Here is a 27,588-nt window from a genome sequence, read left to right on the forward strand (position 1 = left end):
GGCGAGTCCAGGCTTCCTAAATAAAGGATAATGCTGGTATCTAAAGGGTTTTCTAAAGCTATAATTAATATGTTCACTGTCCTCTCTTGTGGAAAATCACCCGTTTCTTCCCATGACTGGCACATCTACCCACGAGGGTTGGGGTTGCTACCTGTCTGCTGGCACAGGTATGCTAAAAGCAGAGGAGAAGTGGTTTTCATGAGGGAAGGTTTCATTTCTGTTAGGGCCTCACGTGAGACAAGGTGTTCTTGTGTCCTGGGGTTTCTCTCAGGGTGGAGCGTCTGTCCTCTGAATCCTAAGGTGTTCCTATGGGTTGCAATATAAAATAGATATTTTTAAAATAAATTTATTTATTTATTTGGCTGCGTTGGGTCTTCGTTGCTGCGCGGGGCTTTCTCTAGTTGCGGCGAGCAGGGGCTACTCTTTGTTGCTGTGCGCAGGCTTCTCATTGCGGTGGCTTCTCTTGTTGTGGAGCACGGGCTATAGGTGTGCGGGCTCAGTAGTTGTGGCTCGTGGGCTCCAGAGCGCAGGCTCAGTAGTTGTGGCACATGGGCTTAGTTGCTCCGCGGCATGTGGGATCTTCCCGGACCAGGGTTCGAACCCGTGTCCTCTGCATTGGCAGGCGGAGTCTTAACCACTGTGCCACCAGGGAAGTCCCTGCTGTTGGTTTCTAATCGGATACTTTTGATTTGTTGAAAGATGTTTCCTCCAGTTCTTTAGTTGCTAATAGATCATAATCATAATCAAAAGCAGAAATGAGAGTTCAAGCTTCTCTTTATTTTTCTTCATTTCCGCGAGGTGTTTTTATTCTGGTGCTGGGCCTTGTGACCTCATTTTTCTTCCTGGGATTCTCCCTCTTCTCGGTGCCCTTTCCTACCTACACCTTTATTGTTCATAATTTCCCTTCTCCCATTCCCCAGAACAATCCAGGGCATCCTCATCCATTTATTTTACACATATTTTGGGTGTTTATGATGAGGAAGTCTTTTAAATTTTGTGATGGACAGTGAGAGCATTCCAGTTGTGTTAAGATTTCTGGGGGTTGGTTGCAAGTGGCCATCAGCATACCCTAGCTCCTGACACCTGCCCAGTAAAAAGAACTGTCAAAACTGGTTTAAGACACCGACTGCGGTTAATTCCCCGGGTTTCTGTCTGCCACGTCACACTCGGGCAGGCCTTGGATCGTCAGGCTTTGGATACCGCATTTTAGTACCTCTCCCAGCATCCTCTGTCTCCTCCTCTGCTGTCCTTTGTGGTGTGACCTGAAACGCCTATCAATGATAGACACATTCCCTTAACTTCTGAATCTCCTCCTTCAGTCTATAAAATAGGCTCACGTGTCTACCATTTGAAGAAGAAACAACCACCACCTTTACTTGACCAGCAGAGTCTTCAGGCTGCCATACTGAGTTTTGCCGGCACTTGGACTTTCCCACATTCGGTCTCGACCCGACATCCCCGTCACTCTTCGTTCCACATGTCTGATCCCTCCTCCCATGAACTTGCGGATGGACTAAGGAATTGCCAAAGCCAGAGTTCTTTGCACCCTGATCTTATGTGACTTCTTACCTGATCAGGCCCCACTGGTGACGCTGTCTTCTTCACCGGCTTTTGATGCCACCTGAGTGAGTTCTTCTTCCAGCAGCTCTTCTTCATCTACTTCGTGGATACCGCCTCCTCCAGCCCTTGCAGACGTGGGTGTTCATCAGGATGCCAGCCTCAGTCTTCCCTCTGCGTGCTGCGCATTCTCACTGGCGACTCTCATTCCTGTACGTGTTCCCAGACCCATATCTGCACCCTACACTTCCCTCCTGGGCTTCAGGTGGCAGACACGTGCCTGCAGGATATTTCTGTGTTGATGTCCCATCAGGCCCGGAGCTCAATGTGTCAGAAACAGTTCAGCTCCTTCTGCTGTCACACAGACCTGCCCCCAGTCCCCCCGCCTCATCTCGGGGTATGACACAACCATCGGCTTCGTTGCGCAGCCCAGAAACCTGCAGTCTCTGTCCTTGTTGCACCCGAAGTCCTCCCTGTCTCCAATTCGTACTCCCCATCTTTGCAAAAATGAGCTTTCAAAACTGCAAATATATCATTTCACACTCCCCTATCCTTATCCCTGTCCTCCTTCCATCCCATCCCCTTTTTTCTTCCAAACTTTCAAATCTTTCAGTGGTTCCCCAGCACCGCAGGGTGAAATTTCTAAGTTCTTAGGATGCTCTGAACTTTGTTTCCTTCCAGACTCTATAAAGTTTTTGGATTTCTCTCTTATTAGTGGGATTGGATAAGTTTCCTTAACTTTGCATGTGATCCTTGCCCAGTTTTGTAGAGTTCTGCGAGCTTTTAGAATGAATTGGGAATCTTCTACCTCTCAGTGCTAGAATGTTTGTGGGTGGAGATGTCACTTGTAACAGGGTTGAAAGGAAAAATGGTTTCTTCTGGTTTGACCATGGTGGGCACAGCCATGGCACCAATAGAGACGATGCTATTTTGGACCCGGCGTTGTAGTGAGGAAACAATTGCAGGGGGGAGATTAAACACTGCAGATGGTGTAAACCATTTTACAGCTCACATACCGAACACACTCTTAAAATTTAAAAAAAAAAATTGTGTTAAAATATACATAACATAAAACTTAACCGTTTTAACTGCTTTTAGTTGTACAGCTTAGCGGCTTTAGGTATATTCACGGTGTTGTTCAACCATCACCACTGTCCATCTCCAGAACTTTTTCATCATCCCAAACTGCACCATTAAACAAAAACTTCCCATTTCCCCCTCCCACCAGCCGCCGGTAGCCACTACTTTCTTTCTGTTTTTCTTTAATTGAAGTATCGTTGATTTACAATATTAGTTTTAGGTGTACAGCGTACACTGTTCTCCTTTCTGTCTCTAAGAATCTGCCGTTTCTTGGTACATCCTATATCTGGAGTCTCACAGTATGTGTCCTTTTGTGTCTGCTTTATTTCACTTGCCTTAACGTTTGCAAATACTCTCGAACTTGATTTTTACCTGGGAACGAAGGGGAGGACAGGGCCACATTTACTATGTGTGGTTCACTGTGGCATGTCGTTGAAATTGATTGCTTCAGTAATTTTCCCAGTCACCGGCAGAAGGGGGTATTAGGTATCCCATTTTACAGATGCATATATGGACTTGGAGACGTTAACATTCTTGAGGGCCCATGGCTAGTAACCGTGGTGGTGCCATGTTTTGAACCCAGTCTTGTCTGACTCCAAAGCCTACTTATGTTATTCTCTGTCTGCTGCTTGGATCTCCACCCCCACGCCCACCCCGCCCCCACCCCATACTGGGTTTCTGATGGTGGAGCATTCTGCTGGGCTTGTCCTGAACTGTGTGGCTTGCACATCTTACCGGGTGTGGTTCACACCTTGCCTGTCCCCATCACAGTGACCTGAAAGCTTTCCCCTTGAGTTCAGACAGGATAGCCATCGGCTACTGTGGGTAGTAGTTTTGCTGATTGGTGCAGTTCAGTGAATTGATTTTTCCATAAAATGTTCTTCAGATACCTAGCCTTGTGGAAGCTTTGATTCCCAAGATCATTCTTACGAAGCATCCTGAGCAGAGTGTGATGGAATTTGGCTAGCTCTGAAATGGAGTCTGAGGGACTTGGGAGTATGTCGTGTTAACTGTTACTTTTCCCCTGATTGCAGTAAGATGCTTCCTAAAAAGTGGGACCTGGAGGGTTTCTTTCTGTTCTATTGTTGCCTCATTTCCCATCAGGGTGAGGTAAAATTCCTCACAGTTGAGGCCACCTTCACTTTTTAGACGAGTGGGCTTCGTAGTGGGCACAGGGTGGGCCCTGGCACTGCAGCATTTTCCAAGTGAGAAATAAAGCAAATTGATGGGGTTCATTCATTTACTCAACAAATAAGGTTCTGGACTGTAGCAATGAGTAACTAGATACAAGTTCCTTTCTTCATGGAGCTTACTTCCCACTTGAGGGAAAGAGCCCATAAGCAAGTCAGCTGAGTGAGTTTTCATAGACTACTGGGAAGTGAGAAGTGCTCTGGAGAAAAGTAAAGCCGAGTGGGCCGAGGGCGTGCACGCACACCCATGGTATTCAGTAGGGTGGTCGGAGCGGGCCTGGCTGAGAACGTGGCGCTGGGACAGAGACTGGGTGGGATGCTGGGACGGGCTGGGTGGCAGCCTTGGGGAAGGGCATTCCAGGCAGAGAGAGTGTCTGGCATGGGGAGGAAGCAGCTGGGAGGCCAGTGAGGGGAGGGGGTGGCCATCGGGGAGACCAGTTCTTACACAACATGGAGCCATTGGCGGGTTTTCAACAGAGGACATGCTATGACTTAACTTTTATTTTATTTTATTTTTTTTTTTGCGGTATGCGGGCCTCTCACCGTTGCGGCCTCTGCCGCTGCAGAGCACAGGCTCCGGACGCGCAGGCCCAGCGGCCATGGCTCACGGGCCCAGCCGCTCCGCAGCACGTGGGATCCTCCCGGACCGGGGTACGAACCCGTGTCCCCTGCATCGGCAGGCCGACCGTCAACCATCGCGCCACCAGGGAAGCCCTATGACTTAACTTTTAGACGGACATTCTGGTCGCGTGGTGAGAATAGATGGAAGGGAGCCCGGGGTGGAAGGAAGGATCCAAACAGGGTAGAGTGACGGTGCTTTGCTGTTGGCCATTGTGTTTGGGGTTGTTCACTGGAGCGCGAAGCTGGTACCGTTCACATCATTCCCTGTCTTACCCAGGCACCCCCAACCACTTCCTCCAAATTTGCTGGCATCATGGTTGATGCTGGTGATTCAGAAATGATGGAGATACGGAACCTGTCTTTAGGGAGCGCTCAAGCTAGGCTTTAGGCACTAGAGAAACAGATGGTTTAACAAACCAGAGGTCGCAACCGCTACAAGAGCAGTGTGCGGTGGGTGTGCGGGATGTACCGCCTTCCGTCCCGGGCTACTGGGTATAGGCGGGAGGGCGCTGGAGCAAGTGATGCTTGAAGTGAGCCTTGAGAGGCACGAGAGTGACACAGAGAGAAAGCACAGTGCTTCAGGCAGGGACCCGTGTCAGTGAGAGCTGGCACATTCGGGAAAGCTGTGGTTGATGACTGGCCCACAGAGCGAATTGAGGTGTGTGGACTGTGGGCTCTTCAGAGCGTTCTCCGCAGCACCGATGGGCCTCTTGGCCCACGCAGGCTGCACTGCTTTCCATCACAACTCAGCTCCCGACCCAGCTGTTGGCCTTGCTTCCTTCTGCCGCAGGCACCACTTCAGGATCATTTCCGGATGGATAGATAACAAATACCTACCTTTGGCAGGTGTAATGAATTCTTCTTCCACAGTCCAGTCACCAGAAAGATCAGAGTAGAGTGCTTTTAAAACAAGTAACGGATTTTTCTTTTACAGCTCTATCGAGGTATAATTTACCTGTTAATCATACATACAGTTCAGTTATTTTTTAGTAAATTTACGGAGTTGTACAGCCATCACCGCAATCCACTGTTAGAGCGTTTGCCCATCACTCGCAAAGATCCCTTGCCTCCGCCTGCAGGCATTCCCCACCCCCACCTGCAGTTGTAGGTGACCGTTTCTCTACTTCCTGTCTCTGTAGAGTTGCCTTTTCTGAGCATTTCGTGTAAATGGGATCATACAGTAGGTAGTCTCTTATGTCTGATTTCTTTATCCTGTATTCCAGGTTCATGGATATTATAGCGTGCATCAGTACTAGTTTGTTCCTCTTCACTGTGAATGGTGTTTGATCGTGTGGATGGACCACAGTTTGTTTCTCTAGTCATCAGTTGATGGGTGTTTGGATTATTAGCACTTCTTGGCTCTTGAGAGTGGTGCCCACTTTTTTGCCAGACGGGCATCCAGTGGGCCGAGGGTTCTCTGGGGAAGGTGCACACGAGAGCGATTTCGGTTTGGGGAGTGTCCTTACACACTTAACTGTCCTTGCCTCGCCCTTTTGGAAGACTGGTGGCGTAATGAATGTTACTGGAGCCACGTGGTAGCTGAGTGGCCTTGCCCAGTTGCCTGTTTCCTTAGCTGGGAGGTGGGGATGCTTATAGGTGCGGTGCTTGGTACAGGGTGTCGTGAGGATTCAGTGAGATAATAGGGAGAATATGTGCAAGGTAACGGTTCATTTTCCCCATGAGCCCCCCAGCCGCCAACACCCACCCGTGTGCTGCCCCTGGGGAAGTGCTTGGGGATGAGAGGGGCTGTGTTAGGACCGCCCCGCTTCGAGTGGTCTGTGGTCTTTGGAGAGAGGTGTGGAGTGCCCATGAAGTAGAGGGCTGGGGAGGAGCCCAGAGGCTGGAAGAGCTCCCGGGAGGGGAGCGGGGTGGGGGGCTCTTAGGAGACCCCGTAGGCCTGGCTGACTGGCTGGCTGGAGGAGAGGAGTGGGGAGGTCAGCTTAGAAGCATATTGGGAGAATTTTAAAAGCCCACGTGGAAGACTTGGGTCCTTGTTTAATCCCTTGGGCAGCCATGAATGCTTTGGTGCCTGATCTCACGTTTATGAGATGCATCTGGAGGAGGGAGGTTGCAGATTTAGGGGCCTTTGGCCGGATTCCACCCACGAAATGTGTTTTTGGGCTCCCCAGTCCTTTAAATTCATTCAGAAAGTTGCCCGTGTTTAAAATCTGGCCATCTGGCCACGCTGGCTTCAGTTCCCACCTGGTGTCATGTGAGCAGGGCTTCCCGAGAAGTCCGGGTTTCCGTGGTTAGGTGCCGCCTCATCTCTCCCTGCTTGAGTTGCAGCCGTGGGTCTAGAGCTGCGCTGGATGGCACGGTGGCCTTGAGCCCCGTGTGGCTGTTGAAAGTTACATTAAGGAGCTCGATGGTTTAAGCAAAATTTAAGATTCTTTTTCCCATTCACACGAGCCACGTTTCACTTGCTCAGTAGCCATATGTGGTTAGTGGCTGCTGATTTGTACGGCACCAATCTGGGACATTCCTGTCACTGCTGAACATTGTATGGGGCTGGTCCAGATCTTTGAACAAAGGTTACTGACTCTGCCTCGCACTGTGTTCAACCCCGGGCTCCTGGGCTCACTGGGCCTGTTGCTGCTCGTGTGTGAAATGAAGTGGTTTGATGACGGATGATCCTTTCTAATGGTAAGACCCTGGTGTATGGGCAACAACAGGTAACAAGCCTATCACTTTGTGAGTCCCATTAATCTCACATTAAGTACTTATATTTTAACAGACTTTTGTGGCTCAAAAAGTGTCTCCGGCGGCCATTCCAGAAGAGGGATTTAAAAAGTCAGCAGCCCAGAGGCATCTGGCTGGCACGAGTGTCCCGGGAGTCGCTGGGTGAAGCTGTGAAGGACAGCATGCTTGTGTGAACAGTTCTGCTGTCTTGCATGAACGCACAGGGTCACCGACTTTGTCACACTCTTCTTGGGTATCTGTGTTGTGCTTTTATTCTTGGGATTGAAAGTGAGTGCACTGTAAGAGTACTAATTGATTTCCCCCTTACTTAATAAGGTTGCAGTGTAGAGTCTTAAAATGACAACAAAATGTATAGAGTCAGCAGCCTGTGGCCCCATAGGGCACCTAGTGCATTATGGTAAAAATAATGCTAGTCAGGTGTACAGCGTGTGTTCTTTTTCAGAACCTGTCCTGAGGAGATAAGTGCACGTGTGCGGAAGTGTGTACCCATCACAGTGTTGATTAAGATAATGACTATGGGTAGGGGCTTGGCGGCTCGGTTTAGTGATTGTGGTGCCTGCACACAGTGGGGTATCATCCAGCCACTGAAAATGGGGTGGAGATCTGTATGTATAGATCTGGGGCGATTTCCATGGCATACGAACCGTTTCTGTAGAACTCACAGCACACACATGTGCACACGTGTACATGCGAGATGTCTTGAGGGACAGTCATCAGAATGTTGACAGTTGGGTGATGAGATTTCAGGCGCCCTCACTTTCATCTTTGGGGTTGTGCCCCCTTGGACTGTTCCTCTCTTTGCTCAGTAGGCTGTGCTTTTTTGTTTTTTATTTTTTGAAAGTGCTGCTGTCATAAAGAAGGGAACAAACACTTACTGAGTGCCTACTGTATGCCAGCCATTTTGTTAAAACTCTTAACCCTCCTGTGTACTCTTTGAGGGAAAGGTGTTTTATTCTGACTTTACTGATGAAGCACGTGAATCCTGGAGACGGAGCAGCTCATTTGGGCAGTAGACGTGGCAGAGCTGGGATTCAAGCCTGGATCTGTACTCACAGCACCCTTGGACTCTTCCTGTTTTGGGCATTATCAGAGCATCAGAGACGTTTGGAACTGAGACCGACTTTATCTGGTAGTGGCAGAGAAGAAACGTGACCTGCCCACGGTCTTCAGCTAGCTAGAGAGAAGTGAGGAGGGCTAAAAGGTGGGGTTTTGTGATACTGTGATTTTGCTGGGCTGAGAATAGCCTTGATCAAGTCAGGAGGCCCCCCCACCCCTACCCCGCTCCAGTTCCATCACTATCCAAACTTTATGACCTTGGTTAAGTCTCTCTACCTCTTTTTTGAATTTTCCTCGCTTGCAAAATAAGGGTAGTATGTTCTACATCTCAGGTTATTGTGAGATTATTCAGATTCATCCAGAAGTGCCTTAAAAACAATAAAATACGATATGAATGCAAAATATTATTTTTATTCCAGCCAGTCTGATCTTCCGAGGCTCAAGAAGTGACCTGTTCATCCAGCCTAGCTTGTCCCTTATGGACATTTTTTGGGGAAAAGGATTTAGAATTTCTTTCTTTTTTATTTTTTTCCTTTTTTGCGGTACGCAGGCCTCTCACTGTTGTGGCCTCTCCCATTGCGGAGCACAGGCTCCGGACGCGCAGGCTCAGTGGCACAGCTGCTCCGCGGCATGTGGGATCTTCCCGGACCAGGTCACGAACCCGTGTCCCCTGCATCGGCAGGTGGACTTTCAACCACTGCGCCACCAGGGAAGCCCTAGAATTTCTTTCTTTGATCATTGAGCAGATGTTATACCGTGGAGAGAGAACTGTGGTTGGTTCCATTTTGGTGCTTTGACTTGTAGTTTAGAAAGTAAGTAAGGCAGAGACGAGGTCCAAGCCACTTGTCACAGACTTTTATATATAGGTCAAGTGGTCCAGGGTCACTCCCACTTTTCTAGTTTTTAAAACCTTTAAAAAAATTGTGAGCTGTATTTAGAAAGTGCATAAAATGCAAATGCACAGTTTAATGAGTTGTAAAGCTAACAGCTCTTTAATTGCCACTTGGGACAAGAACTGGAACATTGCCAGCACTCCCCGAAGTTACCACTCTCCTGACTTGTATGGTATCACTCTCTTGCTTTTCTTTTTTAGTTTTATCATCTAAATATGCACCTTAAAATTATAGTTTATGTTTGCTTGTTGTTGGACTTATACAAAAGTGTATATACAGGCCTTTTCACTCATTATTATAGATTTATCTCTGCTGTTGAGCATAGCTTTGATTCATTTATTTTGATTGATTATTGTATTCCCTGGCATGAAAACCACAACTTTCACATTCTACAGTAGATGGACACATGGATTTCTAGTTTTTGGCTATTACGAATGGGGCTGCTCTGAGCATTTTTGTGCATTTCTCCTGTTGTACACGTGCATGCATTTCTGTTGGGCATATTCCTAGCAGTGGAATAGCTGTATCTCCAAATTTGGGAGATATACCAAGATGTTTTCTGAAGTGTTGGTTGTACCAGTTTACATTCTACCAGCCCAAGTTTCCATGGTAACACGTTCTTGTCAACACTTGGTCTTGTCGTTCTTTAATTTTAGCCATTCAGGGAGTATGCAGTAGTGTGTCATTGTATTTTAGTTTATGTTTCTCTGATGAGTAATGGAGCTTGAACAACTTTTCATGTACTTAGGAACATCGATATCTTTTGTGAAGGGCCTGTTCAAATATTTTGCCCATTTTTCTACTGGGTTGCTTGTTGATTGGGCTTGTAGGTGATCTGTATATTTTCTAGAATCAAGCCTGTTGTTGCTTATTTGTTTTATAAATATCTCTTTCCAATGTGACTTGCCTTTTAACTTCCTTAGGGTGTTTTGGTATACCACAGTTCTTAATTTTAATTTGGTCCAGTGCATCACTCTTTCTTTTAATGGTTTATGTTTACTGTGTCCTGATACTTTCTCCTATCCTGGGATCATGCAGCTGTTTTCCTGTGTCATTTGCTAAAAGCTTTATTGTTTTGTTTTCCACACTTATATCTATACCAGGAGTTCATCTTTACGTATGGGGTGAGAGAGGAGTTAGTTTCTGTTTTATTCTAGATAGATACTCAGTGGGCCCAGGGTTCTCACTCCTCTATAGTGCACACTTTGTCATAAAGAAGGTGCCCATATATGCATGAGTCTGTTTCTTTATTCTGTTCTGTTGCTATATTTGTCTTTTCTTGAGCCGATAGCACATTCTTGCTGTTTTATAATAAATCTTGATATCCCATGGGAGCGAGTTTCACCAGCTTGTGTCCTGCCATTTGCATTTCCACATAGATTTTGGAATCAACTTGTGAACTTCCTAAAGAAAAATTATAGTTGGGATTTTGAGTGGAATTTTATGTGTAGATCAATTTGGGGAAAATGGAAATTTTGCAATACTGAGTATTTCAGTCTGTAGCTTCTCTCTGTTTATTTTGGTCATCTTCTTTTTTTTTTATCATTCCGTAGCTTTTGGGGTAGAGATTTATTTTGGCTAGATTTATTCCTAGGTGTTAATTTTTATGCAATTAAGAATGTAAACTTAAGATTTCCTTTTTTGGCTTGTCGTTGGTATAGAAATGTAATTGTTTTTTGCTGGGGGAGGGTACATTGACTTTGTATTAATCAGTCTTGCTAAACTCACTTATTTTATAATATACCTGTAGATCTTCTGGATTTTCTACTTACAACTTCCATTAGTAATGACAGTTTAGCTGCTTCTCTATGAGTTTTATACCTTTAATTTTTTTCTTGCCATAAAGCTTTAGCTAGGACCAGTGTTGAAAAGAAATTGCAGAATGGATGTTTTTGTCCTGTTCCCCATATCAAAGGGAAAACTTGCAGTATTTCATCAAGTGTGGTGCTTGGTTTGATACTTCGATCAAAATTTGGCTCTTTCCACCTTTTAGCTGTTGTGAATAATGTTGCTCTGAGCGAGTGTACAAGTATCTGTTGGAATCCCTGCTTTCACTCCTTTTGGGTTTTATAGCCAGAAGTAGAATTGCTGGATCATACGGTGATTCTGTGTTTAATTTGGGGGACCTGCACACCATTTCCCACGGGGACTGCACCACTGTGTATTCCTACCAGCAGTGAACGCACAAGAGTCCCAGTTTCCCCACAACTTCACCCACAGTTGTTTTCTGTTTCTGTTTTTTGGGGGATAGTGGTGACCCAGATGTGTGTCCACTATTGCTTCTTGCCTAGCATTGCTGACCTCTCCTTTTGAACTCCTTTTCAACTTACGTTAGTTCTGTTTTTCTCTATCTTTGGTCTCTTACCTCCTCTTTTGAATTTTCCACCCTTTTGTCTCTCTGGGCTTCATTCTGGATTTTTTTCTGCAGACTCAGTTTCCTGTTTACATTTCCCTTCGTCTATATCTAGTGTGTTTTTAAGCCCATCCATCGAGTACTTAACTTTGGATTTCTCTCTCCCCAGTTTAAATCATGTGTTTTGTTTTGTTTACATAGTAAGAATTGTTATCTTAACATCTGTTTCTAATTATTCTCGTACGCGTAGTTCATATGGATCTTTGTTTCTGCTAGTTTTCATTTGCAGTTGTCCTGTGTACCTGGTTGTCTTTGGTTGTGTTTTGGACATTGTATTTGAGAATTGTCTACAGAAGGAAATTGAGGACTAGACGAGGATTATATACTCTCCATCCAGAAATGATTTGTGTTTTTATCTGCCAGGGGCTTTAGGGCACCAGCAATCTAATAAGATCATTTCTATCTGCTGTGAGGGATTGGCATTTCTCTGGGTCACCCAGATTCTTGGAAGCTGGCCTGCAATACATCTGGAGGCTGTTTTATTTCCAATTCACTCTCCAAGTGTATAGCCATTTGGATTTCCAACCCAAGGTATAGGGGTTTATCTGGGCCACTAGTCTTCGAGGGCTCTGGAGTGCATGTTCTAGATAATGTGGTTATCACAAGTAATCAATCCTCAGTGTCTTGGTTGCCCCGTCCCAGTGTATAAATGGCCCTAGGGCAAAAGTAGACCATTTGCTGTAGGCTCATCTCTCTGGATTTTACTTTTCTTATGTTTTGTGAGCCGGTAGTTCTTCTGTGCCTTCTTAGTTCTCTGATGTTTCCAAGAAGATGTTCTTTTATATGATATCCAGCATTTGTAGTTGTTTTTAGCATGAGGGGTGGTCTGAGTTACTTAGCCATTATTACCTCCTTTTAAAAGCATCTTTTAAAAGTTATAAAGGAACTGTGTTGGACCTTGAGAACACATCTGTTCTAATTCATCACTAGTCAATAAAGTAGGGCTTTATTGGTCACTTACCATGAACCCGGTATTGTGCTATATATTACAGAAGTTTTGAGGAAATACAAGGCATGGTATTTCTTACATTCAAGGAGTTTAGCTGGGGACACAAGTGTAAACTCAGAAAATTAAATAGAATATTGGAGGAGGTGCTCAAGCGTCATACAGAGTTGATGGCTTAGTGAAAACTATGGGCAGAGTGGTGGTGTGAGCCTGGCCCTCTCTCTGCCCCTGTCCCCTCCATCCTGGCCATCTTCACCATGGTGGGCACAGGGCCCTGTCACTCCCCCTTCACATTCCAGCTCTGCGGTGGCTCCCCCACTGTGTTTGGGACCTAGCTGCGGCCCTTCCGGAGCTTCCTCCCTGGCCCCTCCCCCGCACCCGTTCCCCTCCTCCCACCCCATGCGCTCTTCTTTCTGTGGGGAGGTCTTCTCTTCCTTTGGTGTGAGGCTAGGTCTTCAAAGCTTATGAGCCTGGTGCAGTGAAAGTCCTTCTGGGAAGCCGCCTCTGGGAATCGACCCCAGTCCCTGTCCCCGGGACTCATAGGCGTGGCCTCCACTGACTTGAATCAGTACCTGTTTCCTCTGGCAGGGGCAGTGACAGTGCTGCGGTGCTAACAGCCAACAGGTGGAGTGGTCGGGCCCTTTCCCCTACGAGGTAGCTGTTACTCTTTCCCCCATTTAACAGGTCAGAAAACTGAGGCACAGAGAGGCTTCATGGCTCCTAATTAGAGTGGTCTTCTAGGCAATGACTTCACTCATTTATCCCTCTCTTCACTAGGGAAACAGGAACATAGAAGGGCCTGAGCTGTGAAGATAAACATGCATGGTAGTGGTTCCTTTCCTGCCCCAGCGGGGCTATGACTAAGGGAGAACTGGACAAGTGTGTGCGGTGGTTGATTCTGCTGTGAGGGTGCCTGGACTGTGCTCCAGCCTCTGCGGTCCTAGTGCTCTGGAGCTCGGCTGCATCAGTCAGCCTCGTCTTCCCGGACAGTCTGTGGATTCCCCAGTGTCTCTGGGTGGGACTGTTGGGGAACGTTGCCGTCTAGGATTTAGCCAGGGCTACCGTGGTTGGACCTGCTAGCAAACCTTGATCCTGGAAAAGCTTAAAGTCTGTTTCCCCCAAATTCCACGAGTAGGTAAACCAACATGGGCTGGCATATGTGAAAAGGCCATAGTCCTCTTGCAGCTAAGTCTTGAGGGATTATACTTAAGGCAGGTATTAATAGTTCTGCCACAAGGAACACTCCCCCCTCCGACCAGTAGTGCATCCAGACCGATGCTTAGGATTTCATCAGGAAAAGGCCAGTTCCACATCATTGAGAGGCTACTCTTTTTATAAAATAAACTTAAATTTTTAGAACAGTTTTGCATTGACAGAAAAATCCCATAATATATCATTCACCTCTAACACTGGTGGGGTATATTTCTTAAACCCAATAAAGAAATACTGACAGATTATTATTAACTTAATGTCCATAGTTTGTTCAGGTCTTAAGTAAGTTTTACCTGACGTCCTTATCGTCCCAGGATATGACACTCCACTTTATTATTGTGTCTCCTAGGCTCCTCCTTTTGGCTGTGACGATTTGACTTTCCTTGTCTTTGACGACTTCAAGTGTTTCGAAGTGTACTGATTAGGTATTTTGCAGGATGTCTATTGGGATCGAATGTGGGCTTGTGAGTTCTTATGCGAAGGATCACAGACCTTCTAATCACATACGAAGCATAGGTCCTGCCGACGTGATTTTGTGGCTGTTGGTGTTGACTTTGCTCATCTGGTTGAGATACCGTTTCAGAGGCTTTTCTCATCGTACGGTTAGTTACCCCTCTCCACCTCTACGTTGTATTCTTCGGAAGAAGAGTTAAAACCTGGTACCTAGTCGTCCGTAGCTCATAAGTCATTATTTTAAAGTGTTTTCCACCGTACCATTACAGACCCTGTCGAACGACAGTTGTTTCTTTAAGACACGTTAAGAGGTGGGTCTTAGGATTTTTACGTTGCCAATTCCTTGCAAAGATAGTGCGTGAACTGTGGTGACTAGTGGACAAACTGGGATTACTTCCTTTCGAATCGGTGAATTTAAGAGCTGACCAGCAAAACCTAACGTTTTCGCTTTTATCGAAACGCAGGAGCCAGGGAGGTACAAAAACTCATGATTGTTGTTATCTGAGATCTTCTCCAGTAACTTCAGAGTAGCTCTCAAAATAAACTTACACAACGCAGAAGCGTTGTCTACTGGCGGTGAATTTTGCAGGGTTTGCCCGGGAAAAGAAACAAAGAAACCTGAACTCTGTTGAAGCTGTTAGCGCCCCCTTATAATAGAAACAGCTTTACAACCGTTTTTATACAGCTTGGAAAAACTGCTTTTGAACTTTGACCTCGTGGAAAAGAGAAAATTCTTTTTTCCAAAAATTGCACCGAGGTAAAGCGTAACTTTACCAGGTGCGAGCGTGTTGTATAGGCGTTAGCAGTACTGCCCTCGCTAAACGCTCATCGGACAGTAGCGCAACCCCAAGAAAAGGATGGTTGGCGCCGGCGGTCTTCGCGCCGCGAGAAGCAGGCGCCAACACCGGGTAGGCTTGTGGCGACTAACCCGAGCATTCCACCGCAGCCGCCCGGCAGCCGGCGCACCTCTGCTGATCTCGGCTGCCGAAGCTCGCCACGAACTCCGCGTTTTCGGAGGCTTCGGAAGGTCGCAAAGGGGCCGCTCAGTGTTACCCAGAAGGCCACGCGCCAGCTGCGAGCTGATATGCATATGTGCTCTCCGCCGGGGCGGGGCCTGCAGGGGGCGGGGCCGCAGCGCGCGCTCCCACCCTAGAGGGCGGGCGCCCGGGACTCAGGCCGAGGTGGTGGGGATTGATTCTTGTCTCGCCACCGACTATTTCGTGTTAGCGCTGTAAACAGCCCTTTCCGGCAAGCGGCCCCCCTCCTGACACCCGGCTTAACCCTGCGGGTCGGCGCACGCTCCGGCTCCCGGGCCGCGTCTGAGCCAGAGATGCGGAGGCGCCCTGGGAGCCGGCGGGCGAGGGCGCCGCGCCCCCCGCCGGCCGCTGACGGGGGCCCGCTGTTTGCCGTTGCAGGTGGTTCTCCTGGGCATGGACATCCTGTCCTCGCTGGTCACCCGGCTGCAGGATCGGTTCAAGGCACAGATCGGCACAGGTGAGCTCTCTCCTCCAGCCCCCGGCCTTCGCTGGGTCTCGCCAAAGCTTCACTTGGCTGTACCCGCCTTCCACCCTTACCCTCTAGTCCCCCACCCCCAGCCCGCCCCCACCCCCTCCTGCATCTTTAGATGCCACGGCTGCCCCGTTGCCCTCACCCCCCTCCTGGGCGTGGCCGGATCTGCCACCTCCGCACACCTCCTGGCACCCCACTCCCATATCTTTCAGCTGGCTTCTTCCACCTCCCTGTTCTAGTACCAACTATTACTTTGGTTTCTTCCAGTTAGCCATCAGGCTGTGGTGCCAACCGAGCCCTCCTTGTCCCTGACCCTTCCCTTTGAGAGGCATCGCTTTCTCTCTTTGAGAGTCCTGCAGGTCCGATTCAGCTGTATTGTTAACAGATTTTTGTTGCTATGACTGTTTACACTTTGGTTGTAGATGTCATTTCAAGTGTGTGGTAAATGATCACTCTTATTTTGAAGGGAGAGCAGTAAGTCAGAAAAATGAAATAAAAATAACCCCAGGTTCCGTAGATTAAGAGATGATTTAATTCCCGACCTCTGGGCTTTGATGATGACAATACAAACACTAAGCGTCTCTGTGCAGGCATTTCCTTGTAGAATTTCTCGGTTTCAATTGGTACACGTGTATTTGTTCTGTTAACCGTCTGGTCAGTGTGCACCTTTCGATAAAGTCATGAGCTCTTCCCACTCTGGTACAAACCGCCCATCTGCAAATAAAAAATCCCTCTGAGGAATTTGATGTTTTAGTAGCGTTCCATTTCCCCCTAAATTAGCTGAATTGTTCAGGGCTATCTCTTGTAAAAGAAATGTTTATAGATTTTTAGAAGAAGCAAAGAAAATTGACCTCTGATACCCAGGTGCCCTTGGAGCAGTAGTGATGGCCCGCCCCCAGCCATATGGAGGAAGGGCGGAGGAAGGGCAGAGAGCTGCATTCTGTCTGATGAGCTTGGGTGGATGTGATGTAAAAGTAAAAACAGATTGAGCCATAATGCCTGTTCCTCCCACGCTCTCCTCCCCACTCCCCCTGAGCAGACGTGCTGGAGCCCCTCTGTCTAACCTGGATTTCCTTTTGTGTTGACTCTTTCTTGCCACGGTCTTCCATCGACATCCATGTTAATAGCATTTCAGCAGCTTAAAAACATGCTGGAAGCTGCCTAGAGGAAGGTGGGGTAAGGAAGAAGACAAACAGTGTGTCCATGCAAAGGATTTCTGCAGATTCGCCTAGTAGCTCCCGTGGATGGATTTGAGCAGGAAGGGTAGAATTACAGGGGTTGGTGGGTTTAGAGTGATGTGCATCATTTAGGCCAGGATTTTGAAATATCCACAGTTGGTGACCACAGGCCACTAGACTAGGTTTTCATTTGATCAGTTTGCATTTTAATTTCCAGTGCTGCCGAGTTTAATAGACAGACTGGGCGACGCTAAAGACTCTGTGAGGGAACAAGACCAGGCCCTGCTGCTGAAGATCATGGATCAGGCTGCTAACCCCCAGGTGAGGCGGGGCAGGGCGGGGTCGGGGTGTTCCTGCAGAGCGCCAGTGGGTTTCAGAGGAGAATTTTCATGGCGTTTCATCTGGCCCCTCTTCTCCCCATAGGATATTTAAACAACAAACAGCAGAAGGTATACCTTTGAATAAGTTAGTGGACTTAACATGGGTATCGAGTGCTTGGTTTGATCCATTAGAGTTGAGCTCATTTACATAACTGACTCTGTGAGTCTCTGAAAAGATGCAGCTGTGGTGTCGGGGCACTCAGAGGCCTGGCTGCAGCCCTGGTCCCTGTCTGCTGGTGAGCTGGGGCTGCCAGGAGTCCAGCTGTCCATTGTTGTGGGGTGGGGCGGGGTGGGGCGGGGAGACGTCAGGAAAAGCCTTCCCAGGAAAGGTAAAGCCTGCATTGGCCTGAAAAGCTGAGCAGCTGTTTGGCTTGTGGATGGGGTGGGCACAGCTGTTCAAGCTGAGAGAGCAGTGTCAGTATGTGACCTTGGGCCTCATTTTCCTGACCCATAAAATGGGGACAGTTTCACCTCCCTTTCAGGGCTGTCGGGAGAATTAAACGAAATTGTATAAAGGAATGTGTTTTGACCGTTTTTAACTTGATATACGAGCATAAGTTACCATTTTCCAGCAAGCTCTTGAGAGCGCTTAATGAGCTGGTGGAGGTGGGGAGGGCTTTGGCACCTGTTGCGACGTGTCCCCCCCCCCGACCCCCGTGGGCCCCGCGTTGGACGGGGCTGCAGAAGCTGCCCTCTCTCCTCTCCCCCCGTCCTCTGCGCCTGCAGTACGTGTGGGACCGGATGCTGGGAGGCTTCAAGCACAAGAACTTCCGCACCCGGGAAGGCACGTGTCTCTGCCTGGTCGCCACACTCAACGCGTAAGTCTGGTGGGGCCTCAGGGTGTCCTCGGCTGAGCTTTTGTATCTGTAACTGTTAATTCTGAAATCATCACGAATCTACTGGAAGTTATAGGGAAACGTCCTGGGAGGTGCCACGCACCCACCTGTCGTCTTGCGTGTCTGTAGTGCACGGTCCAGACCAGGAAGTTGGTGTAGATACGATCCACAGAGCTTGTTCAGGTTCATCCAGGACGCACGCATGTCGTGTGTGCGCAGCTCTGACACGGGTGCAGCTCTGGGTAACTCACTGCCATGTTCAAGGTGCAGACCCGTACCTCGCCCCAGGCGCCCCCATGCTGCCACTCATGTGCTCTCCAGCTCTGCGATTTCGTTATTTTATGAATGGAATCATACAGAATGTGACCGTTTGAGATTGACCTTTTTTTCTCCTCTCAGCGTAATTCCCTTGAGATTGCATACATGTTGTTGCCTGAACAGTAGTTTGTTCCTTTTTATTGATGAGTAGAATTCCCTGGTATAGACGTATCATAGCGTGTTTAACAATTCACCCGTTGAAGGACATTTGAATATTTCCAGTTTTTGGTTATTTCAAATAATACTGTTGTGAACACACATGTACCAGTTTCTGCATGAACAGAAGTTTTCATTTCTCTTGGGTCAGCGCCCAAGAGTACAATTGCTGGGTCGTTTGGTAGATTCATCTTTACTTTTAAGAGAAACTGCCAAACTGTTTTCCAGAGTTGTCTGCATCATTTTGCATTCCCACCAGCAGTGTACGAATGATTCATTTCTTCATTTCCTCGCTAGCATTGAATGTTACCACTGTCTTTAATTTTAACCATTTTGATATGCGTGTAGTGCTGTGTCATTGCGGTTTTAATTTGTGTTTCCCTAATAACTGTTGATGTTGAACATTTTTTTAAGTGCTTATTTGTAGGAGAGCCTTTTTTTTTTTTGGCGGTATGCGGGCCTCTCACTGTTGTGGCCTCTCCTGTTGCTCCGGATGCGCAGGCTCAGTGGCTGTGGCTCACGGGCCTAGCCGCTCTGCGGCATGTGGGATCTTCCCGGACCGGAGCACGAACCCGTGTCCCCTGCATCGCCAGGTGGACTCTCAACCACTGCGCCACCAGGGAAGCCCAGGAGAGCCTTTTTTAAAATTACAAATCACCTTTTCTGATTACGAAAGTAATACTGTGTATATCACAGAAAATTTACATAAAAAAAAATGATTATTGTCTATAATTCTGCCACCTTCAGATAATCACTGTTAACATGTAGCATTTTGTTCCAGCCTTAAAGAGTTTTATTATTTTTAAAAACACAATGGAGATTGTAACGTTTATATTACCTTATAAGTTTTTCTCTCTCAATGTGCTAGACTTCTCGGGACCATTAAATTCGGTCTCTGAAGCTTTTTGTTTTTTGGCTGCACCACGTGGCATGCAGGATCTTAGTTCCCCAGCCAGGGATCGAACCCTGTGCCGCCTGCAGTGGAAGCACGGAGTCTTAACCACTGGACTGCCAGGGAAGTCCCTGGTCTCTGAAGCTTCTAAAAAATGTTTCTAGCCTTTGCTTACTATAGTTCCACATCTAAGAATTTGTCCTAAGAGAGTACTCAGGAAGGAATCGGGGAGAGTGTTGTTGACAGAGGGGGTCTGTGACAGCGTTTAGTTTATGGCGGTGAACAGCTGGAGATAGCTGAGCTGTCCTCCAGCAGGGCATCATTCAGCTGGCGTCCTCTCAGCCGTTTATCGCAGTCTGTCTTCAAGCGGTTATTAACTGAATGTCTGGTGTGGCAGAGAGCCACACAGCAGGGCGATTAGGGGAGGACCCTGGGAACCTGCCGGGTGGCTGAGTGCACTGAGCTGGCCAGAGTAGGGACCACCGCATGACGCGTGGCAGTGTCAAGACGACAGGACCCCACGTGGGCGAGGCTGCGGCCGCGGCCAGGCATCGAAGGGCTGGGCCAGTGGAGGGACCCCGAGCCGGGGTGGGGATGGGGGCGCTTGTCCTAAGAGGTACTCGTAGTTTAGAACTGTGCGGAGGGGCCGTGCGGGTGTGCGTTTAGTTTGGAAGCAGAGGGGGAAGGGGAAGGGGCGAGCCTTGGTGGGAGGCGGCGATGGGCCCAGGGAGGGAGGGAAGGAAGGGGTGAGAGGGAGGAGAGGCAGTGTGCTTTCCTCTCTTCCCACCAACAGTAAAGCACTGCTTTTGTTTTCAGCTCTGGAGCACATACCTTGACACTAAGCAAGATTGTGCCACATATATGTAACCTGCTCGGAGATCCAAACAGCCAGGTGAGTGTATTTAGTGAGAAAGAGATCATTGGCTGTAGACAGTGAGGGTGCATTTTGGTTCTGGGTGGGACTTTATTTCTCTCTCTAGAGCTCGGGGTGTTGGTTGAGGTGATGGGTGTTAGTGCCCAGTAGCATTTATCAGCGTCTTTGGTGGATGGGGGCCCGCTTTGCCCTCTTCTCCACGTTGGGATGGGCCCTCACTAGGCTGTAAAGTGATGTCATCAGACCAGCCTCCAAGAGAAGGCACTCTGGTCACCATCTCTGCAGCTAGAGGGGTGGGTGTGGGGAGGGAGCGACGGTGATGGCGGAGCAGCGGCCCCCTTCTGGGGTGGGAGAGGTGGGCTGGACAGGGCCTGTGGGGGCCTCTCAGAGGTGACAGAGAGGGCCCACGTTTTGTTTTGAGCGGTGGCCACATTGGTGCATATAACTGTGGAAACACTTCAGACTGACCTATGCATGTTATTTTGTATAAAGTAAAACAAAACCCAAAAACGTCAAAGCACCACTTCCCTGGTGTCAGGGTGGGTGGGTGGGGCTTTGCTAAGCAGTGAGCAGGCAGCCCGGGCCCCAGAAGTGCCAGTTCTCTCCCAGGTCAGTTCTGGTTATCACCCAGAGCGCTGTCTGTCACGTTGGCTCACACACCTGGTTAGATGAGGGGCTGAAAATAGGATCAGTAACTCACAAAAGAAATGTACACCTGCCCGTTGAACGGCATGGGATCGGAGTGCGCAGGTGCACCGGTAGGTGGCTGTTCAGTAGGAAACACCGCAGTACTGCGTGGCCCCTGGTGGTCTGGATCCGGCAGATCTGTGGATGCCTGGAGGGTTGGCGGCCCCCCTCCCCGCGCAGTGTTCAGGGGTCGACGGTACGTGGTGGACAGCATCTGTCAGTCTTGACTGGTGATGGCTACAGTGCCCTCCGTAGATGACTCTGCTCTCCCTCCACCGCCCCCAGCTCAGCTCCGAGGGCCCTTGGGTCGCAGAGCCTCCTGTTCCGCATCCTTTCTCCCTCCTCATCTCTGCCCTTGATCCCGGCTGTGTTTCCCGCTTCCTCTTTGGTGCCCTGCTGCGCTCCCCTTCCCGTCGCCGGCCGCTCCTCCTGCCTTCTTGCTCGCTGCCGGCCTGTGTCCCTGCTCTCCCTCACCTGCACCCACTTGCTTCTTTCCGTGCATCCTCTATCCAGCCTTCACTGAAAATATCTGACGTTGGAAATTTGAGTTTTAGATACTTTTGTTTACTGGATCATACTTTATGTTCATCATCAATTTGAAAATAACTGAAGCTACTTTGTATTTTTAAATTTTTTGGCCACACTGCGGCATGCGGGCTCTTAGTTCCCGGACCGGGGACGGAACCTGCACCCCCTGCATTGGAAGCGTGGAGTCCTAACCACTGGACCGCCAGGGAAGTCCCTAACTGAAGCTACTTTTAAAAAAGATTCTGAATTACCAGATGGACTATTTTGCCTTTTTGCCCCCTTAACGTCTTGTTTCCACTTGTTTTCTGTGGAAAAAAGGTCCTTTATGGGGGTCACTCCTTGAGGCTGTCACTGCTACCACGTGGCCCCTTCGGCAGAGCAGGAGAGCCAGCTGGGCTGGTTGAGGCTCTTTGTTCCTCACTGGGGTGCCTGCACCGGCCTGACAGGCGATATGCGTATCCCCGCCGGCCTCAGAGAGGCAGCGTGCTGGGGTGAACGAGGCCAGGCTCAGTGGGCGGCAGTCCGGAGTGGCAGCGCCTGTAGCCAGTTTCCCACACTGAGCATCGGAGGAGTCCTTAGGAGTGTTTACCCGCACGTGTGCAGACAGAGACACGCGGTCCTCACCTCCCCGCACCCGGGGGCTCCACGCCCGCTCCTCTGATGCTAAATAACCCACTTACTCATCCCTCCTTCCAGGGTGCGTGTGTATGTCGCGTGTGCGTGTGCTCCTGACTTTATTTTCATTTTCTCGTCAGTCTTTCCTGCTGGTCTCTGAACCTTGAGGGTCAGGACTACTCCTGTCTCCTCTTTATCGTCCCAGGACTGCCTTCCAGCGGCCTTAGGACTGAGTAGACTCCCCATGGCTACCTGAGCGGTGTTCGCCTCTTAGCCGTGGATGCCTCAGGCCGGAGAGGAGAGTCATGTGTTTTGCTGGTGCTGTCACTGCCCTGGGCCCCTGACCTTGTGGTCGGCTTGCATCCAGCTCTCAGTCCTCTGCGGGGGTGAGTGAGTGTGTGTGTGTGTGTGTGTGCGCGCGCGCGCGCGCGTGTGTGTGCGTGCGTGCGTGTGTGTGTGTTGAGCCCTGCAAACACTCCTGCCCCACAGGCTGTGAGTCCTCTGGTACTGGTCTGAGTGCAGAGCGACTCAGCTTCTCAGAGCGGGCGCCCATGCGCAGGCTTTGCGTGGCTCAGGATGCTTTTGGCTGCTGAAAGTAACTGAGAATCTAACTCAGAGTCACCAGAGCAGTGGGGAAAATGTATCATCCCGTGTATAGGGGGGGCCCGAGGTAGGGAGGCCTCAGCGCCTGTTATCGGCTCAGTGATGTCCCCAGGACTGCGCGTCCCGCTCCACGTCTGCTGGGCTGCCCACCCCCTGGGCTTTGTCCTCTGCAGCTCTGCTCACGGGCCCTGCGTGGTACAGCCCAACTGCACGCGTGTCCCGCGTGCCTGGCAGATGAAAGCCCGGTGCTCCTATGTGCCTCTCCTGTTTTCAGCTTTTCTAGATTGAAAGGTTCAAACGGAGGTAGAAGTGGAGAGAATGACGTACAGCATCCCCTCGGGCCCGTCCTCCGGCCTCAGCAGCTGACCAGACGAGGCCAGTTTACTTTCATCTTTTTGCCTCCCCCACCCCATTGTTTGGAAGCAAAATGTAGATTAGTTTGAAGGAAATCTTAGACATTGGTTCATTTAATTCTTAAATACTCTAAAGGGTAAGACCTCTCCACCCCCGCAAGCCCCCCACATAACCTTAACACCATTATCACCTCCTGTCCCTCAAGAATGCCTGATTCTCTCATGTCATTAAGTGCCCAGTCCACGTGCACGTTTCCCTGAGTGTCCCTGCGTTTACCTGCTTTCGCAGAGTGGACGGGCGTCTTCCGGAAGCTTTGCTCAGGTTCCCTGTCGTGTCTCGCGAGAGCTGCATCCTGTGCTGCGGTGTTAGCCCGCTGTCAGGGGAGGGACCAGGGTTATGGGGTGGCTTTACACTCGGGAGACTTTATCTCCCGAGCCGAGAACAGGGCCAGGGAGGACGGGGCCGGGGCATCCGAGACACCTGCTCGATGGGGAGCCCTTTTGTCAGATAAGGAGAATTCCAGTTCTGCCTGCAGACCTCTGACTTCAGAGCTGCTCAGCTGGCCTAGGGCAGGCAGCGGTCGCCTCCGCAGGGCCTCGCCCCGCTGCCTGCCGTCTGTTTTGCTGAGGAGTTTGATCCGCATCTTCAGAGTCTAGAAGCATCTTGGGGTGGCTGAGGGGCCGGCACAGATCTCAGAGCTCTCTGCAGCTGGCCCTGGGCTGGCTGGCTGGCTGGGCTTAGGGGGGGGGGCAGGGGAAGGAAGCCCCCGCAGAGGGTTTGAGGTACCTGAGGAGTGGGCGGGTCTGAGACATCCTCTCTGTGGGCGGGTGGCTGCGGGGACAGGGTGGCTTTGGCCTCGAGTGGGTTTCCGGGTGCCCTCCCTGTCCCTGGGGGTGAAGTTCCCCCTGGAGTTTCCGCTGTGTAGGGAGCCCGTTCCTGGTGCCCACCTTGGGGTGCAGCGTGGCGCAGTGAGGTGACCGTGGGCCCCGGCAGGTGGCTAGCCCGCCAGGCTCCGCCCTCCTCTGTGTCACAGTCAGCAGTGGCCCGGTGAGCGAGGTCGTAGATTTGAAGGCCTCCGGCTCTCTAAAGCCTTCGGCCAGGGCGCGGCAGGTGGAGCTTAATGTACGGGGCCCTGGTCTTTTGCTGTCCTGGTGGCCTGAGCTCTTGGGGTCATTTGTGTGGCGAGCCTGCGGGTGGGCAGAAGCGCGTGGGGCCCCCGTGGCGGCCTGTGGAGGGAGCACTGCATGGTCCCTTCAGCCCGAACCGACTTGCTTTGAGGGGACGCCCCTCCTCAGTTGGGCTGCGATACTTTGTAGTGCCACAGACAATCTGTTCTTCTGTGATTCTTGGGTCGTTTAGATCCTCAGATGCTCCCTGGCCCTGGAGCTTTCTAAGCCTGAGGAATAGCTATTTAAACGCTAAGGTTGCTGGTCTGAGAGATGTAGATGATACCACTCCCACCGGCCACTGTGCTGAGTGCTTTATGCCTATAAACACGGGGCACAAACCGCTGGCCTGTGTCTGTGCACATACACGTGTCTGCAGGATGACTTCACTTCACGTGTGGAGTTTGGGTTTGCAAGTTGACATTTGGGAGGAGCGTTTCTGAGCTTCCGCAGAAGAGTGAAGGTGGGGCAGAGCTGTACCTGTGCCCCACAGCTACATGTTGGCGGCCGCCTGCCCGAGGCTGGGCATCCCCCTTCCCCCGCCAGCGGGTCCTGGGCCGGGGCCATTGGTCATCGTGCACCCACCTTGCTCCACGCATCATGTTACCTGCCTGGGCCGTGTAGCGCCCCCAGTTTGGCATGTAATAGGCAGTCAAATATTTGTTGAATTGAATCCATTTTTTTTCTTTCTATTATTCTTCTTATTATTTTTTTGTGGTACTTGGGCCTCTCAGTGCCGTGGCCGCTCCCGTCGTGGAGCACAGGCTCCGGATGCACAGGCTCAGCGGCCATGGCTCACGGGCCCAGCCGCTCCGTGGCATGTGGGATCTTCCCGGACCAGGGCACAAACCGGTGTCCCCTGCATCGGCAGGCAACTGTCAACCACTGCGCCACCAGGAAAGCCCTCTTTCCATTATTTTTTTTAATCTCAAAGCAGCCTTCCACTTACGAAGGAGAAAATGGAGACTAAAAGAGTTTAAAACACAGCACTGTAAAGCAGTTGTATTCCAATAAGGATGTATAAATGAATGAATGAATGAAAGTTTAAATGCTTTGTCCAAAGTTATGGCAGCCTCTAAATGGCCAAGTAAGTCCTCAGGCCTACTTTGACTCTAAGGCTAGTAATTTTATTAATTGATTGGATGAATGAATGAAAGATTCTTTAAATTCTATAGCCCTTTACAATTTCAGAAGTTTCACACATGATTTCATATAATCTCATAATAACCCCATTTCTCCTTCCCCAATATTGCCCCTCCCCCCTTCCCTCTCCCCACTGGCAACCACTACTTTGTTCTCTATATATGGGAGTCTCGCTCTTTTTTGTTTTATTCACTAGTTTGTTGTGTTGTTTAGATTCCACATATAAGCGATATGTTACAGTATTTGTCTTTCTCTGACTTATTTCACTTAGAAGGCTAGTCATTTCTCCACTAAATCCCTTAAACTCTTCATAGCCCAGACTTTGTAAGTAGCAGACAGGGTATCGATTGCTCTTTAAAGGGGGTCCCCGGTGTGATCTGCTCTGGCTCTGAGCAGACGTCATCACTAGAAAGTAAGCCACGGCGATGCACTTGTCACTGATTCTCAAGACAGGGCATTGACTGCTTTTGTGAGATGTGCATGTTTCAATAGGGAAATGTTCCCTAACATCAGAAATTATTTCCTTTCCAAAATAAACTGGTAATCTCCGTTAGTCAGCTCAGGCTGCCATTACAAGATACCATAGACTGGGAGGCTTAAACCATGGAAGTTTGTCTCCCACAGTTCTGGAGGCCGGCAGTCCCGGAACAGGGTGTCGGTGTGGCCGCACTCTACTGAGGGTTCTCTTCCTGGCTAGCAGACACATGGAGCTGTCTGGTGTCTCTCTTATAAAGACGCCCCTCCTATTATTATCAGGACCCACTCTTACGACCTCATTTAACCTTAACTACCTTCTTTATGGGCCTGTCTCTAACTGCCATCATCAACATATGAATTGTTTCGGGGGCTGGTGGGTCACACACACAGTTTGGTGCATAGCATCAGGTTTTGGGTGAGAAGTAATAAGAACTTAGAATTTGCCTTTTTCTATCACAAGGGGGAAAATTGTAAACAAAATTACGTATCGTATACCGCTGTTAAATCAAAGGGTAACTTGGCAGTGTTCAGAGCTGTAAACTGTTTGTACCCCTGCTTCTCTCCTCTCTGTTTCTTTGATTTCATTGCTTGAGACCAAATCTGCAATCGTGGTTGCTCTCTTGTCTTTGCTGGCTGTCCTCCCCTCGGCACCCCTGGGCACCCCACAGTCTGGCCTTGAGTCCATTGGATTTATAAACTTTTTTTCTTCCCACCTTTCTATCGGCAAAATTTTAGACCTATAGAAAAATGGAAAGGGTAGTATAGTGAACACCCATATTTACCATTTAACTTCTGTCACATTTGTCTTATATCTCAACGTGTATACACACATGTGTACACACACACACACACACACACACACAGAAATAGACCTTTTTTCTTGAACCATTCGGAAGTATCTAGCACACGATCTTTTTACTCCTAGGTACTTCAGTGTGTGTCTGCTAACAACAGGGATATTTTTGTGTAATCACATGTTTTCACATCCAAGAAATTCAACATTGATACAACTATAATGTTTGGTATACACACAGCCCATATTCAAAGTTCCCTGTTCTGTTTTTTTTGTGTGTGTGTGTGTTTTGGTTTTTTTTTTTTGCGGTACGCGGGCCTCTCACTGTTGTGGCCTCTCGCGTTGCGGAGCACAGGCTCCGGATGCGCAGGCCCAGCGGCCATGGCTCACGGGCCCAGCCGCTCCGCGGCATGTGGGATCTTCCCGGACCGGGGCACAAACCTGTGTCCCCTGCATCGGCAGGTGGACTCTCAACCACTGCGCCACCAGGGAAGCCCTAGCGCCACCAGGGAAGCCCTGTGTGTGTGTTTTTTTTAAGTCCATTCTGTCTCTCGAGCCTTACATATCGCGACCTTTCCTTTCCTATCTGTGTTTGGCCAGACCGCTGCCTTGCTCTTCCTGAAGTGTATGCCTTGCTTCTCTGCTTTCATGCCTCTGCGCAGGCTGTTTACCTTGTTTGGAGCCTGTCTCATTCCATCTTTCCCTGGTAAAATGCTGTGTTTCTAAATACATTTTAAGTGGTTCCTTCCTCTTCCATAAACTGTTTCTTGGTATCCTCTGGTGTGCTGTCTCCCTTCCCTAAACTATGTGAGCTCTTTGTACTCTTTTGTATAACATTTATTACATCCTGCCCTGTGTTAAATGTAGAATTTATGGACTTTTTTCCCCATCTCCCTTTCAGAACTATGAGCTTCTTGAACGCAGTCTCCGTGTAGCCTCTACCATCCTTTTTTGTTGC

At 49.3% G+C, this 27,588-nt stretch overlaps 1 protein-coding gene and 1 non-coding gene across 2 annotated transcripts in view; one reads left to right on the forward strand and one right to left on the reverse strand.

The window, feature by feature from the left end:
* CLASP1 (cytoplasmic linker associated protein 1) overlaps nt 1-27,588 on the forward strand; it is a 272,968-nt gene that overhangs the window by 70,860 nt on the left and 174,520 nt on the right. Inside the window, exons 5-8 of the mRNA XM_027082432.1 lie at nt 15,537-15,615; nt 17,026-17,129; nt 17,915-18,006; nt 20,207-20,282. Of these exons, the coding sequence (XP_026938233.1) occupies nt 15,537-15,615; nt 17,026-17,129; nt 17,915-18,006; nt 20,207-20,282 (351 nt within the window). The remainder of the gene's footprint in view (nt 1-15,536; nt 15,616-17,025; nt 17,130-17,914; nt 18,007-20,206; nt 20,283-27,588) is intronic.
* Nucleotides 14,858-14,983, reverse strand: LOC113607338 (U4atac minor spliceosomal RNA). The gene has a single exon (XR_003427913.1). It is a non-coding gene; the product is annotated as a U4atac minor spliceosomal RNA (small nuclear RNA).

Source organism: Aethalodelphis obliquidens, unplaced genomic scaffold (assembly GCF_003676395.1).
Source record: "Aethalodelphis obliquidens isolate GAN/ISIS:26980383/991018 unplaced genomic scaffold, ASM367639v1 scaffold47, whole genome shotgun sequence".
Lineage (NCBI taxonomy): Eukaryota > Metazoa > Chordata > Mammalia > Artiodactyla > Delphinidae > Aethalodelphis > Aethalodelphis obliquidens.